The following is a 17,607-nucleotide window of genomic DNA, read 5'->3' as shown; positions in this document are numbered from 1 at the left end:
AAATAAGATTTTCTAAATAAAATAAATTTTAACGCAACCTAAGGCAAACAATACATAGAATCAAAGATAAAACACAACATATACATAAATCTACTAAATTACAAAAGCTTTAACACAAGACAAGTCTTCATGAAGATCTTCTTACAACAAGAGCACTTGAGACTTGACTTTGAGACATCATCAAAACTTCTTCTCTTCGGCTTTATACTAACAATCTCCCACTTTTTGATGATGATAAAAAAACTCCTTTGGTTTAAAGCCTTTTGTAACCTGTACTAATTTGTAACTCATACATAACTTAAAGAAAAGATATTAGTGGACAAGAGATAAATATAATTAAGTCTTTAAACATATTTCTCCCATTTTTTGATCATTATTAAAAAGCGTTATGTATGATTTAAAAAAAATCCCCCGCCCCTAAATTTAAGAACTCCCCTTGATATAAACCAAAAAATAAATAAATAAATAAAGACAAGATAAACAATAAGGCAAATTTTCATTAAGGGATTTAAAACAAAACATAACATAACATGAAGACTTTTTAAAAACTAAAAAAAAAATGCAACAAACAAGACCCTCAAGCAATTTCTAGGATCCTCAAGTCCCTCTTAAGCTCATAAAATATCTCTTTGGGCAATGCTTTGGTGAAAATATCAGCTAATTGATGTTTGGTATCAATATGCTTTATCTCACAATCCCCCTTTTGGATATGGTCTCTAAGAAAGTGATGCTTAATCTCTATATGTTTGGTTCCACAATGCATAATGGGATTCTTAGTAAGATTGATGGCACTGCTGTTATCACACTCAAGAGGTATATGGTCAAGGTATATATCAAAATCCTCTAATTGTTGTTTCATCCATAATATTTGGGCACAACAGTTACCTGCAACAATATACTCAGCCTGTGGAAAGGGCTACACAAGCTTGTTTCTTAGAATGCCAGGAAACTAAGGAACTATCCAAGAGGTGACATGTACCACTAGTACTTTTTCTATCTATCTTACAACCGCCATAGTCTACATCTGAAAACCCTACAATACTAGACTCAACCCTAGAAGGATACCACAACCCAAAAGACACAGTTCCCTTAATGTATTTAAGGATATGCTTAACTACGGTAAGGTGAGACTCTCTAAGACTAGCTAGGTACCTTGCACAAACACATACACTTTGCATGATATATGGCCTATTAGCAAAAAGATATAACAATGAACTTATCATGCCTCTATACAGAGTTTGGTTTACGAGCATACCTGATTCATCTTTTTCAATATAACATGATGTTGTCATAGGAGTTGATACCTCCTTAGTTTTATCCATTTCAAATTTCTTCAAGACTTTCCTACAATATTTGGTTTGAGAAAGAAAAGTACCTTCTTTTGTTTACATGATTTGTAAACTAAATAAGAATGTCAATTTTTTACATTTCAAACTTACCCTGTACAGTCTTAACAAAATTTTCACAAAGAGATTAATTTCATGAGTAATTATTTTATTATAAAAAGTTATTTTAGTTTAAAAATTGAGTAGATTTTCTAAAAAAAAAGTCAAATTAGAAAAAATTAATTAAATTTATAAAAAAAAAACACTACTTAATGAAAAACTTGAAAAAAAAAATATGTATACCAAAATAAAGAATCTCTATATAATAAAATGGAAATATCATTTCTTACAATTTATATCCCTGACAACGTCACCAGATAAGGATCTCAACTTTTTCTCTTATTATACTTGTTTTTATCGCTCTTCTCAGTATTGTTCAATACAAACATGAAAATCTCTTCCTGCACTCTCAAGTTTTTTTTTTTAAACCCAATACACTCCTAAAAACATTATAGTTTCAGATAGCATAATTTAAAATATTTCTGATCACATAATCTAGAATTTAAAAATATTTATTTTATATATTACCGTACAATTTGAAATGTAACTGCGTAGTCATTATACCTCTACTTTTTTTCTTTTTCACGTGTAAAATTGTATATATAACCTTTGAACTTTATTAAATTAATTTCTTTTTTATTTTTTTTTCTGTGATGATCTCAGTCACTACATTTCTATTTTCGAAACCTGGTTAAAATTTCAAATACATTTTCTTTTCAACTATTCCTTAAAAAAATACATTTAAGAAAAAATATATTAAATTTAAAATTAAAAAATTAAAATAATAAATAATAAATTTTGAAAATTCAAAATAAAACAAAAAAATACAATTAACAAAATTTCAAATAAAAAATAACAAAAATTAAATAATAACCAAATACAATTACAATATTTAAAAAATCAACTAAAAATAAATTAAACAATTAAAAACAAATAACAAAAATTCATACAATTTCAAACAAACAAAAATTATTTTAATAATAATTATTAACTATTACATAGTTGTTAAAGCAAACAAAAAATAAAATTAGCAATTAAAATTAACTAACAAAAAGCATACAATTTAAAATAACTAAAAAATAAAAATTATACGACAATTTAAAACAAAAGTTAACGTTTTGCCGATATTAATAGTTAATTTTTTTCTAATTTTTCATTTATGATTTATTATAAATTTTTTTTTGTTATTTATTTTGGTTTTTATATAGTTTTGTAATATTTAATAGGTTTAATAACACTCTATTGTTTGTTCAAAATGGTTCCAACTGTGCAAAATCCTAATAAGATGACATTTAACTACTGTCACGTCACAATCTTCATTAACTTTCAATCCCAAATATGGTGGTTCTTAGGCACGATTGGGTTGGGTTTTCTGGATTAGATTTGATCCAGGTTTCTAATGCAGTTGATGATGGTGGAAGTGCGCTTTGCGACAGTTGACCCGAGATTGATGGTGGAAGGTGTAACTTCCAGTGTGTTTTGTCCTCACTCACACACTTTCCGAGAAAACTTCCCGGAAGGTTACCCATCCCATAATTACTAAGCACACTTAACCATGGAGTTCTTATGAGTTAGGCTACCGAAAAGCAAATGCATTTGTTAATATAAGTAGTCAAATCAATTCCTTTAAGTTATCCTTCAACTGTATAGTCTCATACCTATACAATCTCCAGATCCCTCTCATTCCTGTGTATGTTCGATTTGTCCATGTGCCCCTTCCACTCGAAGCCTGCCAGGAGTCACTCCTTGTCCGTGCCCCCTGCACCATGCTTCTTGCACCGGCGATCACTCCCCACCCTCGTCAGTGCCCGGGTGTTACAGAAGGAGAGGATGATGGCACAAAGGCATGGTGTTAGGCCTTCAATGGATTCACCTATATAAGCCACAACTAAAGTAGCATAAATGAGAGCTTGAATACCGCTTATGAATAATCCAAGAAACATGACAAGTATAGAAACTACTAAAGGTATTAATCAAAATAAGAATCACTTCAAAATTTCTTTTTTCATTTCGAACTACATAGTTTTTAGGTTTTAGGGTGAATCTGTATAATTTTTGTTCTTCTCTTACCTAAAATATGTATGGTGACAGCATGCGTGATGAAAATGTGGCGCTTGGAGGGCATCATGGTCATTGTGATACTAAGGTTAGATGATTAGAGAGAAATTAGAGTTTCAGATTATGTATATATTAAATTTTTTGAGACTACCTTAGACAAAAAGACTAAGACCATTTCGAAAACTATTAGTATTATTAAGCCTATTTAATAATTGTTATTAAAAAAAACTTTTTTTATATATTATATGAATTTTTATTATTTGTTTATAATTGTTTAATTTAATTTTAGTTTATTTTTTAAAAATTTTAATTATATTTTGTTCTTATTAAATTTTTGTTGTTTTTTATTTAAAATTTGTTAATTTTGTTTTCTGTTCTGTTTGTTTTATTTTAAATTTTCAAAATTTATTCTTTATTATTTTAATTTTTTATTTATTTTAAATTTAATATTCGAATTAAGTTCCTTCGGGTTTCTTCGAATTTAATATTTGAAGAACAGGCATTCCGCAGTGTCACGAAAGGGAAGACAGTCAGAATCATTGCGGAGAATATAAACAGAGTAACACTAAATTCAAATTCAAAAAAATGATTGAATTAAAGCTTCAAAATTCTCAGCTCTCAGCCAAAGATATTCACCGAGGTAAAGCTTTTCCTGCAAAAAATGAGAAAAAGAATCCAAAAAAGTTATTAGGCGAAATATTAGGGTTTTAAATAAATTTTGTATGAAGAAGTCATTTCAATATAAACATGGAGGTGGACAAAGAAAATACGAAGGTGAGGAAAAAATACCCTACAAATATTTACCTGAACCTTCTAATAATTAAAAATTAAAAATAATAATAAAAGAACAACAAAAAAAAATGAATTCCATTAAAGGTAAATCAAAACGTAAAAGTTGAATATTTTTTAGCAAAGGCGAAGCCTCAGTCAGCCAGAAATTCTCATCAAATATCAGACGGTAATTCCAATTAAAACAAATCATCGTCGACTTCGCCACAGGCATGACAACATCAAGAAACTAACGACATGAAGATCAAACAAACAATAAAAATGTAATCGCACAAAACGGCTCCGCAGATCATAAAGTATGAAATCCACAGATTCCTATCAGAATGCGAAACAAACGAAATTCACTTTTGATTTTGGTCCAATCATAGCATCACTGGTCACCGCTGAATTAAAGCTACCAGCGACGTGGCATCGGACCTAACCCTAAAAAACCAGATTAAAAAGTAAAAAACAATTTAATAAATAGAAAACCCTCAGAGACCCGTTCCAAATCACACACACAGCGCCACAAAGAACAAATTCTTCGTTTGGCGCTGCGTTTAGATTGTCATACGGCACTTCCTATCAATTATGGGAGATCTTCCTCACAGGGTATTTCATCTTCTTCACTGTCTAAGAATCGAACATTCGTAAAATTAAGCACAAAATTCTAACCTGATTATAATGAAGAGAATTACAAGCTATTGAATTGCTGTGAAGCAGTAACGGAGATTGAAGACACTGCCATGAGTTCCACTGAGTTCTGAAACCAACCGTAGAAAGTTAATGACAGGGAGGAAGAGCTTTGGATGTGAGTTTTATAGATAGGGTTAGAGCCGCAAATCTAAAAGGCTTTGGGCTTTGAGGTTATGCAATGGCCCAAGACTGTTTTAATTAGGGCGTTGATCCCTACACCTCCCCTCTTTGGACCTCAACCTCCCCATTCCATTTTTATCCTTTCTTTTTTTATTTATTTTTTTAATAATTATTTATATTCCTATTATACCCTTTAATAAAATCTAATTTATAAATTAATTGTAATTCTAATATCCTAAAAAAAACCTATTTTTTTTTTTACGTTTTACTCTCTTCATTTTCTGTTTCAATTGTTTCATTTGGCTTTTCGTCTGTGTTCTCTTTTCACAATTTTTGTTGAGTGGAAAAATTTTCCTATAAGAATCCTTGGCAGAATAAAATACAAAATAAAATGATATTAAATTTATATACTTTATAAATTAATTAAAAATACAAAATAAAATAAAAAAATTAAAACAAAATAATTAAGTTACAAACTTATAAAATAAATGAAAAACGTAAAAATAAAAAATCAAGCTTGGATGTCGACATCCGTTCGGTCCTGACACGGATGTCCACATCCGTCGACGGATGTCCGACATCCGTTAAAGTCTGTCTTCTTCCTCTATCTTGTTCCTCCTACGCACACACACAGACGACGTCTAACACAAAGACCATAAGCTTCTTAGAACAAACCAAAACAACAATGCGCAGAGGAAAACACAATAAAATCTTAAACCCTAAATCACGCCCTTGCAAACCAAGAAATTAAACAACGAAAACTAACCTGTCGACGGCAGAAACCAAGAAACCAAACGAGTCGCCGCACACGCCGCACTGCCGCCGCTGTAAGGCCGCACACACCCACAGAACCACGACTACCGTGCCTCACATCCACACCGCACTACAGAGCCATGACCATCGTCCGTGACGCACCGCGTACCACCGCACACAACCGCGGGAAGTTCGAAAAGTTCAAAGCTTTTTGTGAAAATGAAAGGTGGTGGGGGGAGGGGTGGGGTCTGAAGAAGAAGGGGTTTCGAAAGTTTCGAAATGTGAAAATCTGATGAAGTAAAGAATAAAGTAAATAGGGTAACTTTTTTTAATAGGGTTACTTTTTTNAATAGGGTTAAAAGAGTAAAAGTACAAAAAACAAAAAGGTTAGTTTTGGAATTAAGAAAAATAAAAAAATAATTGGGGAGGTGGATCTCCAACCGGTGGAGGTGCAGGCATCAACTCCCTTTTAATTATATATTTCAAAAAATATTTTAGACAACAAAATGTTTAGGAAAAGTTAATTATGAAAAAAATAATGAGATATTTATTAAATATCTCTATTTATCTCCTATGCATAATAAATTACTTAACTGATAGTTGTAAATTAATCAATCTAATCTAAAGTAATATATGAGTCGGTTTAATATAAATAGTATTATCTTTTTCATTTTTAGCATCATAAAAGAAAATTCAATCTTAGTATAAAAATTTTAATCTTGTTAATTTTTTTTGAATGTAATGATTGAGTAAATGAACATGGATTTAGTTTTAAATTATTGTTATGTATGTTTATTAGAGAAAAAAAATTAATATTAATATGTAACTAATCGTGAAGGAAATATTTTATTCTTTACTTTTTTTCTTTTACACAATTTGAAAAAAAAAATTAGACTCTTGACAATGAAAAATTAAACTTATTTGATCGTGTTTAGATATAACAAACACTCTCATATAATTGATATTGTGCACCACATTAATAAAATAAAAAAATAATAATAAATAAATAAATAAAATAAAAATAATAATAATAATATAAAAAATAAGATTATAATTGTAAGACTTAAAAAATAGAATATTAAAATTAATAGGTGATCAAGTATTATAAAATTACAATAATTGGATAATATAAATAGAATTTTGTAAACTTGTATCATTACTTAAAACATCAATTATCTTTCTAAAACTCTTTCTTCTAGTTCTCTCTTGCATTTGTCTACTTTTTCTCACTCCTCAATCATCTGTTTAACAATCAGGAGGTTCCTACAATATCACGACGGAGTAATCTTCACTTTTATCTGATCAATTCTTTGTTTAGAGCAAGTAAGATTCTACTACTTTTTTCCTTTAATTCTTGATTTATGATCATGCATAGAAATTTGTTTCGCATGTACCAAATGTGTTTCTTTCTTGGTTCTTGGTTAAATTGAGGTTTTAAGGTTTTATTATGATTACAATTTAGTGAATTGTAGGCTTTTCTAGAGTTCCCTACTATGGAAGGAATGATTGAGTGTTCTTAGAGTCGTAGTAGTTCTCCCTAAAGTAAGGGAAGTTAATTTGTCTTTCATATATGTAATAGGAAGTTTTAAATGTGTTATTGGTGTGTTTATATGGTTATATGATAGCTTGGATGTTCTAAATTGAGTAGATAGTGATTATTAACGTCATAATGAAATCTTGAGAATTTATAATTGTATGAATTATTGTGTAAGTTCATGTATGCTGAAATGGAAATGTTTTTTATGAAAAACCGTATGGATGATGATATTCCTGAAAGAGGAGGTTAAAGTACTAATTTGGGGTTTCATGCTCAATTAGAGAGTGATGAGTCATGTCGTGAGAGGAGCAGGAGGTCTCAACCTGGGGGTCTTTCTTCATGGTGGCAAATTGCCACTAACTGAACCACTCACGCTTCCTGCAACGTCAGAGGCCTTTCATTCTCTGAGATTCTTGGAACAGACCTTGTCACCTTAACACGAAATGAAACCTGCAGACAACTTGGATGCTCAGACATCATATGCATTAATTGGAGATTGTATGTTATTGTCAGTAAATGAGCAGAAACATTTTTCTCAGAAAAATGAGAAGGGAAATGTGGAATGTCACTTGAATAACTTTNGTGCACACATCTTAAATAAAGTAATAGTTTTGTTTTAAACCTTTAAGTGTGAGATGCAGTGTGAACAAGTAACCCTACTCAATGCGAGATTGAACCATCCAACTATTAATGTGCAATTCTTATAGGCTGTGAATGAAACTAGTCATCAGTCAAAAGAACAAACTAAGGCTTTCTGATATAATGATTAGTGGTATCTCATATACCTAGTATAAGGTCTAGAAGGTACAAATGTGTAATATGAAAACTGCAACAACTTTTTATAACCTCTCATCTCACCTTCTCAGAACCAAACTGAATAGCATCAGATGGGCGAATGCGAGCAGGATAATTAGGGGGTACCCGGTACTGCTTTCCCTCATTGNTGAAAACATAATCAGAATNATGTTAAATAGATTTGTNAAGAATTTAAAACTTCAAGTAAAACAAAGTACTTTTTATTTCTTTTACTTACTCAATGATCCAGGTGCCATGTTCACTCCGCAAATCAATCAAGAAGAAGGCACCATCCTTATAGTTAATTCGAGCATGCCTTGGAGAAACCTTAAAAAGAAAAAAAGTGTTGACTATGTTACATGATGTTGAAGAGCATCGTGTGTGGAACCGTGTTTGATTCAGGTCATGATAAATTGTGCTACCTGAGATGAAGGTATTGTAACTGAAGTGCCAGGATGATCTTGCGTGGGTGCACTCCTGCAATTACAAAAACAACTTACAGGGTGTATTGAATGCCCCCACACATTAACGCACTTTTTTCGGGTCATCCCTAAATTACTCCAGCCTAAGCACGCTTAACCATGGAGTTCTTATGGGTTAGACTACCCAAAAGCAAATTAATTCCTTTAAGCTATCTTTCAACCATATAGTTCATACTCATATCAACAAATGCATTTGCTTTTCGATAGCCTAACCCATAAAAATTTCATGGTTAAGCGTGTTTAGTCTAGAGTAATTTAGAGATGGGTGACCTTCTGAGAAGTTTTCCCAAAAAATGTGCGAGTGAGGATAAAACACATTGAAAAATCTCGTATTGATGTGTGAAGACAAGTGACGTTACAGATATCAACTATCCCTAATCACAATGAAATATAATACCGCTTTAGAAAACTCTATTTTATTTAGACATCAAATATAAAATATATAATATTAATTGATAAAAAAAGGTAGTATATCATAAAGTATATATAATAGCATTCCAGTCATCACAATGCACCTAACATAGGAATATGTTAAAGTGTTATTCCACACTAATGAAACAATTCGAATGGGAAAATTTTTCAAAATGCATTTAATGATATTACCATTTAGAATAAGACAACATTTGAGCATTTTAATATTCACACTACCATTTCTTAAACTTTTTTTACAATTGAATTTTTAGATTACTTTCCCAAATCATAATTTTATAAGATACTCTCATAAAAATTTAATTAAAATACCCCGATAATACTAAAACATTATACGCCATCCTCCAATTATAACTTTTTGTAATAAAAATATTTTTATTATATTTTTTAAAAATTATATATATAGTAGCTTATAAATGAGTAACATGATAAGTTTCTCCATCAAAAATAGTCAAAAAGAAAAAAAAAACATTATAAAGTTAAAAGTTCAAAATGTTCTAAACATTTTATTAAAGTGAAATTTTGAAGAATGATATATAAAGCAGTAAAAAGGTTAATAGTTTACATATGTCATAAATTTTTATGATTTCAAATAAAAATAAAAACTTAATTAATATATATGATTAATTTCAGCCAAGTCATTGGTTATACACCTTAATTAAAAATTTATTGGTTATACACTCTAATTAAAAAGTTGATGTAGAATTTGAGAAGGGGAATATTGGGTTGGGCCGAGAAGCATGAAGAAGATAGTGTGGAGATTCCAACGCCGACGAGAGATTCAGCCATTGAAGTGCAGAAGCTATGGACGCAGATTCTGAAAATCGTGAAAATAGTGATTCTACCTTTGTTTGGGATCACAAATCACAGCTTTACTTCCACGCTAGGTTTTCTTTTCACCCCTAATTTCGAACAACAATTCTCACCAAAAAAATTAATCATTACTCTGTTTGCTCTTAATCCTTAACAAAGCCATGCTCGCATTTTAATTATTCATTGCATGAGAATTTCTGCAAGCTATGGTTATTCATTCTTTCCTGCAGTTTAATTTGTAGTAATTCGTATCTTTGGAACTTTAAAATTTCATCTTGTATTTGTGCTTGTTTATATCTGCTGAGCTTCTGAACATATTGCGTGACTCCGAAGCTATCATGTTGTTCAAATTAGCGTTTAATAGCGTAATTATCGACGTGGATGGAATGAAAACAGAATGGTCAGCTTCTATCACTTGTTTGATATGAATATGAATGAAATAATTATTACCTTTCTCCGTTCTTATGCTTGGTATGTTAGAATTGTCGGAAAGAAAATATGATGGAGAATAATTTCTGGTTTTTTAGATGAAATTAAATGGGATTGGGAATGAGCTTTTTCTTTCCAACATCCTGATCAAACACAGGAATGACTTATTTGATTCCACACCCTCCAACATAACAGATATTTCCTTTATCTTTGATTTGGTTTGCGTCTGGTTGTCTGTACTGATGTAAATCATGAATATAATGAGCTACTTTTGTTTTTTCGTCTTGTTAGTATAAATTTCCTTCGTTAACTTTCCCCCCATATTCATTTGTTGAGGAAATGTATTTGACTTTGTGCAGTAGTGGATTTTACCATGACCCTAATGCCGGGTGGTATTATAGCAGCAGAGATGGTGCTTATTACAAATTTGAGGATGGGAATTATGTACTTTTAGATTCCAATAAGGTAGGTTTGGAGTTGGACTTCTAAATAATCTATTTAACATTTTTTTTAATAGATAAATTCTTAAATCAATGTTTTATGTTGTAAATTTAGTTTGATTGCTTGATGCTTAGGACGATAATGCAGACACATATCTGGGCAAGGAAACTACCACAGAAAGTCCTCAACAAATCTCTGAGGGGAACGACATCGAGGATTATTTTTCCTTTCTTGAAAATAGATCTGAAACAAACCAACAGACAAGAATCCTGGCTAATGAAGCACTTGATGGTATGCATATGAACTTTCAACTGTTTCTGCATTTGCATTAATTCCCGACAATGTTATAAAAAACAATCTTGTCAACAATATTATAGTATAACGATGATAGGTCACAGTATGCAGGGACAGGGGGTTGCTACCAAGTGCTGCCTTGCCAAATGCCCGATATTTGCACTTTGATTGTATTAATATAGTAGACAATTGGTCTACTCTTCGAACACTTTGATGTTTCAGATGCAGCAGTAGTTAATATGAGTAACATAATTTATCTTAAGTGTCTGTCCTTGAAACAGATGGCACAAATTCTGTGAGTAGTCCAACTTCTGAAAGGCCACCTCCACCACCATCCGAATGGTATCCAACTTGCACATCCCTATTCCATTGATGATTTTTACCTTCAAACTTTTCATATGTAAATTACTCATTTGCCAACTAACAGGTTAGAGGACACACTTATTGATCTGTACTTGTCTGGCTACAAGAATATAGCAGTAAGTGAAGTTGATGGCGTGACAGTGCCGCTGGAAACAGATGATGGATATAACACTTTAGCAGCTGATGGTTTGTGCATAACTTCTATCATTTTTTGTTATGTGGTAGCTAACACAGTTTGTAAATGAATTTGCTTCCTGAATGTATAGCTTACAGCAAAACTTATGAAGTGGAAGGTGAGTGGAACCCAAACCAAGTAGGTGAAAATGGCTTAGCTGATACTAAAAGTATTGTAGATGAAGGTGTAGCTTACAACAACTCTTATGAACTGGAAGAGGGTGAGTGGATCCCGGACATGGAGGATGAATGTGACATAGCTGATAGAAGTACCATAGATGAAGGTATTAAATAGACTTGACTCATCTCTTAAATAGACTTGATCTATGTCTTAAATAGGCTTGCTCTTCCTTACAGGTGTGTTATCGGATGAAGAGAAATGGCGAGCTCAATATGGTCAAGTTACTGAATCAGGGAAAGATTTGGTTTTAGAGGTTCCAATTGTGGACTTGTGGGATTGGGAAATGGTTACGAGATTCAAAAGAGATGAAAAAGATAAAGTTGCAAGGTTGGTTGGAAGATTGGTCAGACCATCTGCAAAACAACATCCATCTATCCCTTCTGGTGGAGGGAAATTAAGATCTGCTCCCATCTGTGAAGCACATCTTGATCTGGTACGAGTTAGAACAGGTTTGCATTTTACTCTAGCACTTGTTAGTACTTATCATACACCCTGTCATGAGTAGGGATGACAATGGGTGCCTGCAGCAACGTATACTAGCTACTTACTACCCCCTCTGTCTAAAATACCTGACCTATTGTTTGTCAGGTACCTTGTAGGTTATTTTATACACGTGGATACCCATGGATTCTTTTTTTATTTTATACACATGGATATCCATGGATTGTTTTAAATAATTTTTATTTTTTGAAATCTTCTATTAAGATTGTTTAAATAATTTCTTTAAAATATAAACTCATAAAAAAATGATCTATAAATAATCCAAATAAAGTTGCATCATAAAATATTAGTTCAAATAAAATCAATCTTTCTAAAAGGCAAATGCATATAAGTTGCATTGCGAAATATAAGTTTAAATTAAATTAATCTCTTTAAAAACAATTTTAATTCTATAAGTCTAAATTAAAAGATAAATATGCATAATAAAATTATTAACCATTTTTCTCAATTCTTAGCGTTTTCCTTGTCATTAACTTTACTCTGATCACTTATTCCTAAAAGAAAAAATATTCAAATAAAAATCACTTAAAACAAATGTAAGTATATCGTAGGTTGGATCATGCAATACCTATACCTGTCCCATTAATAGGTGGGTACCTAAAATACTTATGCCCGTTGTTGGCTAGTATCCATTAAATTTACTTGTTTGATATAGCAGATTTTACTTGTGGATATCTACAAGTACGAATTTTGTTGTCATTTCTAAGGAGATGTAAGTATTAAAAAAGTGATAATGGAGGCATTTACTAACATGTAATTCAAAAAATTACAAACTTTCTTGCTTGTATGCCTTTCCTATACAACCTGTCATTAATTTCATTCTCATGGATGAGTGTGTAGTTTTAAAATGAAGAAGTATGGGAATTTTGAGTAGAATGATAGAGCTAGAATACTCTGGGATAAATACATATGCTTATCATGTTCTTTCAACAGGACAAGTGTACAGATTGCGAAATCCTAGTGCAAAATACATGGCTTCATTATCAACTTATGATTCCTCAAATCCAACAAAACATTGGGATTTTCCCCAGCTATCACCTAATAGAAAAATCACTCAGCTCTCCAAATCCAGTGAAAGCTCTGCTTCAGTTTCAGATGATATCCCTGTAGAGAAGGATTTGTCTGCATTACCAAGTCAGCCCTCTGTATCTAAGGTGTGTAGTCTGATGTTGAAATCAAACAAATAGCTGCATTTTTCTTAATTTTATAGTAGATAAATGGATGCCCAACTTCTTGAGAAAGGACATAGGATGAAAGTAATGTAACACATGCTATGACTTATAATTTTCCTTTCTCATAACATATTTGAGTGGAAAGTGACCACTTCAGTAAGAGTTGTGGGTTATGGAAGTTGACTGGATCGAATAGGAAAGAGAGAATATAACAACATAGAGATAAAGGCTCTAAACTTGTCTTTCCTTTCTTACATGATCACCCTTTCTATAGAATAATTGACCACATCTAAGGATATATCCAGAATCGGTTAACCTTCAACTCGTTTTTTGTTTGCTCTGACAGCAAATTAAACATCAATACAGAGATAGGGCCGCTGAAAGAAGAATATTGCATGGTGGCTTCGGCATGGGTCCAGGACAGAAGAATCTGCCTGATGTTTATAATTCGCCATCTTCACCTGATGCTGGTTGTCCTCAAGAAGCTGCATCAGAGGCCTTGGAGATGTCATTTGGAGCAGGTAGTTATGCCAGAAAACTTCTGAAAAGCATGGGTTGGAAGGAGGTATCTTCATACTTATCATCAAATTACTTTATTTTTCCTATGCCACACACTTATAGCTCAAAAGGCGCCACACCATGAGGAAGACAGGTGTATTTGAATTTGGTAATGTAGTAGGTCTTGAAATGAGCCACACAACCCCCTACCTATGTAAAATAAAAGTTTAATTTTCATCGACCAACAAAAGAATAAGATTTCCATCGTCAGTTATCAAAAATCATAAAATGAGTTTTACGACAATCTATGATTACACCCATCATAAAATAGTCGTACCTTGTTTAGGAGCCATTCTCATCACGCCATTATGCCATGAAGAACAACGCCGAGTCGTATCACATATTTGTCGAATGGTTTGGGATTATGATTGTAACTACTTTATATGATTTATGCAGGGGGAGGGGCTTGGAAGCTCTACGAAGGGCTTGGTGGAACCTATTCAACCAGTCGGAAATGTTGGCACTGCAGGTTTGGGATGGTCTCGTTGAAACGGATCACATGCTTAGTATCTGTTATAGGGTCTAAAGTGTAAACTTATTTATCATCGAAATATTATGTATAGGGTTATTCTATTGTTATGACCAGAGAAAGATGAGGCCCGACGTAGAGAAGTAGACAAGGAAGAATTCAAAATAAATGTTATCGTGTTAAGCAAATTTTGAGATGCGTGGAAAGGAGATATTTGTAGCATCATTTGTGATATGGTCCAGAGTCATGAAGACGACTTTGGTTTCCTCCTTATTCTTCATCAATTCACTTTTTTAGAAATTTAAGAAAGTCACATTAAACCATAATAACTTTATTTTTTAAATCACACAACTAGTAATATTATTTTTACTTGCCCACTTTCCTAATATTTGGACAAATTTATTCTAGATATGTAAAAAAGTTGTATTAATTTTACCTCAAGTGTATAAAATTTAAATATACACTAAATATTAAAAGAGAAAATAGTCTATATTTAAAGTTTTCTTATATTATCATTCAATAAAAAATATTAATCTATATCAAGACAGAATGTACTTATTTTATAATTACTTTTGAGTTTTTCTTCTAAGATTTTTTTATTTTAAGAAAATAAAAATAAATGTTATTATTTAATAATATATAAATTAATAATAGTACAATTTTTTCATGTAAACAAATAGTTATAAATTAAAAGTTAAACATGTTTTTATTTCTCAATTATAACAAAAAAAGTATGATTTATTTTAGTTATTTGTTTTTTAACAAGGTCAAATTTTATCTTGCATGATCATTTTTTTTAATAAAAATTTAATATAAAAAAGAAACTCAAATTACAGGATCATCTCCTTCACATAAGGGTCTATCTTCTTCATCGGACACCTTGAATAAAAGAATCTTCGTCATTGCATCATCCCAACTTCACCTCCAAAGCCCTCTCCAAAAGTAACCACTCAATACAGGTTTCTGGATAAGTGTACCAATTGAAATATTTTGAAAAAAAAAATTAAAACATTTCAAATTCTATAAATGGGACATTATTTGATTTGGAAATTTGAATATCATAAGTGTTTTTTGGTGTATTATTAAAAAGAAATTTTATTTTCTTTTAATCTTAGCCTTTAATATATATTTTTTTTTTTCAATCGGAATTGACAATGCATTCTTTCCATTTCTTATTTGATTTATGTATTTTTTTTCTAAATTAGAAAAAGATAAATACTAATTTCCAGAGTTTAATTAAAAAAATACAAAATACAATCTAGATTTATGTAGAAGCATTATAAAAAATGAAGTTACGTTCGTTAAAAAACTGAAAAAAAAAGAATTTGTTCTCTTTCTATGTTACATCTATAATTTATTTTTTGCCGTGAAACAAAACATTGTTTGCCAAGTAAGATAAAAGTTGGCATCTATAAAAAGGAGATTAAAACCAATGTATTTAAAAATAAAATGAAAATAAAATTATATTTAACTCATAAATTAATAACAAATATTTAATGATTTCAAATTTAATATAAATCTTTGTCAAACATTTTGTTTTCTCTGTATATTTGCTCAAAATGATCAAATTATATCCGGTTTTGTCTTCACTTTTCCAATCATTTTAGATACAATTTTAAAATATTGGATTTTCCTAGTGATTTATCATTCATGACAGAAAAACCGATTTACTTGAACAAATTTTAAATTTTTATCTAAAAAAAGAATTTTTCTTTTTCCCCTCTTAAAAAAAAAGTTCAATAAGGGAACTATGTTAATAATTCGAACACCCTTTTCTAATGCATAAAGACAAAAAATGAAAAAAAAAAAACAACATTCCCCTTCTATATCTTACATTTTTTTTGCCCCGGGTATATCTCTTTCACATTTAAGAAAAGTATAGAATCTTGATTTATTAATGGTTGGAATACTACAAATTCCTTGTACAATATTTCTTTTATTATATCACACTGTAAAATATAAAAAAAAGGCTATTACTTCATGTACTCGTCAAATGTGTGAAATATTAAAACTAGCGTTTTAATTTAACCCTAATTTTTTATCTTCCTTCTTTTTCACCTGCACTGTTCTGGAGTTGCACGTTTGGTCTCCCTTTCACCTCAGTTGCGATTTTATCTCAAATTAGCTAAATTGCAGGAAGCAATTGCCTAATTATCATTATACACAGAACTTTTCTTATGGGGCCAAAAATAATCTTAAGCCCAGATGATTAAAGGCTTTAGTGGATGCATTTAGATCCGTATTTTATATAGGTTTTGTTCTATTTTTTTCTTTAATTCGTAGGATAATAATACATGCTCCGTCAATGACAAACAAAATCAAACTTGTTAGAAACCTTCAAGAAAGGATATCATACACTTAAAATTATCAATTTTAAAGTCACACAACCACATTCCATCAGGTTGGCATGAAAATTAACAAAGCTTCATATGCAATAGAATGGGTCTAAAGGCCATTCAGATTCCTGTGTCTAAATAGGAAGAGGGAAACTGGAATGTGGTTCAACAATATTATATTTAACAAAGCAAATTAGGACAAATAGGCATGGCAAGTAACGTGAACAAAAAGAAGTGACTTCTAGATTAAAGGCAGGCGGAAGACAAAATAGACAGAAAAATTTGAACACATTTACAGCCATGCATCTGCGAAGCCTCAGTCAGCCAGAAATTCTCATCAAATATCAGACGGTAATTCCAAATAAAATAAATCATCACCGGCTTCGCCACATGAATGACAACATAAAACAAAAGCAAACGACACAAAAAAGTTCAAATAACAAGAATGTAATCGCACAAAACGGCTCCGCAGATCGTAAAGTATGAGATCTACAGATTCCTATCAGGATGCGAAACAAACGAAACTCACTTTTGATTTTGGTCCAATCATAGCATCACTGGTCATCGCTGAATTGAAGCTACCAGCGACGTGGCATCGGACCTAACCCTAAAAAACAATTTAAAATATACAAAACCCTCAGAGACCCGTTCCAAATCACAGACACAGCGCCGCAAAGAACAAGTTCTTCGTTTGGCGCTGCGTTTTGATTCTCATACGGCACTTCCTATCAATTATGGGAGATCTTCCTCACAGGGCATTTCATCTTCTTCACTGTCTAAGAATTGAAATCACACATTTGTAAGATTAAGCACAAAATCCTACTGAAGAAAATCACAAGCTATTGCATATGAT

General features: G+C 31.3%; 1 protein-coding gene and 1 long non-coding RNA gene across 4 annotated transcripts; one reads left to right on the top strand and one right to left on the bottom strand.

Moving 5' to 3' along the window:
- Positions 1-3,982: 3,982 nt before the first annotated feature.
- On the bottom strand, positions 3,983-4,997 carry LOC111241654. Its single transcript, XR_002667731.1, has 2 exons — positions 4,887-4,997; positions 3,983-4,095 (listed from the first exon to the last, which is right to left on the bottom strand). It is a non-coding gene; the product is annotated as an uncharacterized LOC111241654 (long non-coding RNA).
- Positions 4,998-9,709: 4,712 nt separating this feature from the next.
- LOC106759793 lies at positions 9,710-14,606 on the top strand. Of its 3 annotated transcripts, none has more exons than XM_014643134.2 (10): positions 9,711-9,910; positions 10,625-10,730; positions 10,841-10,997; positions 11,282-11,342; positions 11,428-11,549; positions 11,630-11,821; positions 11,895-12,167; positions 13,153-13,373; positions 13,738-13,912; positions 14,346-14,606. In XM_014643134.2, exons 1-10 carry the CDS (start codon positions 9,828-9,830, stop codon positions 14,480-14,482), a joined length of 1,527 nt encoding a protein of 508 aa, XP_014498620.1. In that variant the 5' UTR covers positions 9,711-9,827; the 3' UTR covers positions 14,483-14,606. The 3 variants fall into 3 exon arrangements, with proteins under 3 accessions (XP_022636279.1, XP_014498620.1, XP_014498619.1); XM_014643133.2 differs by having other exon boundaries at positions 9,712-9,910; positions 13,738-13,956; XM_022780558.1 differs by lacking the exon at positions 13,153-13,373 and having other exon boundaries at positions 9,710-9,910; positions 11,895-12,151; positions 13,738-13,956.
- Positions 14,607-17,607: the final 3,001 nt, after the last annotated feature.

This window comes from Vigna radiata, chromosome 5, assembly GCF_000741045.1.
Source record: "Vigna radiata var. radiata cultivar VC1973A chromosome 5, Vradiata_ver6, whole genome shotgun sequence".
Taxonomy (NCBI): domain Eukaryota; kingdom Viridiplantae; phylum Streptophyta; class Magnoliopsida; order Fabales; family Fabaceae; genus Vigna; species Vigna radiata.
Note: the sequence above shows the minus strand (reverse complement) of the source record. Positions and strands in the feature narration are given on the sequence as shown.

What these genes read in the sequence shown, in the direction of transcription:
- LOC106759793 (XM_014643134.2), top strand. Translation starts at nt 9,828, where the DNA reads ATGGACGCAGATTCTGAAAATCGTGAAAATAGTGATTCTACCTTTGTT. An exon ending in GGCTAATGAAGCACTTGATG is followed by an intron (nt 10,998 to 11,281) that starts GTATGCATATGA and finishes TCCTTGAAACAG; the next exon opens with ATGGCACAAATTCTGTGAGT. An exon ending in TAGAAGTACCATAGATGAAG is followed by an intron (nt 11,822 to 11,894) that starts GTATTAAATAGA and finishes TCTTCCTTACAG; the next exon opens with GTGTGTTATCGGATGAAGAG.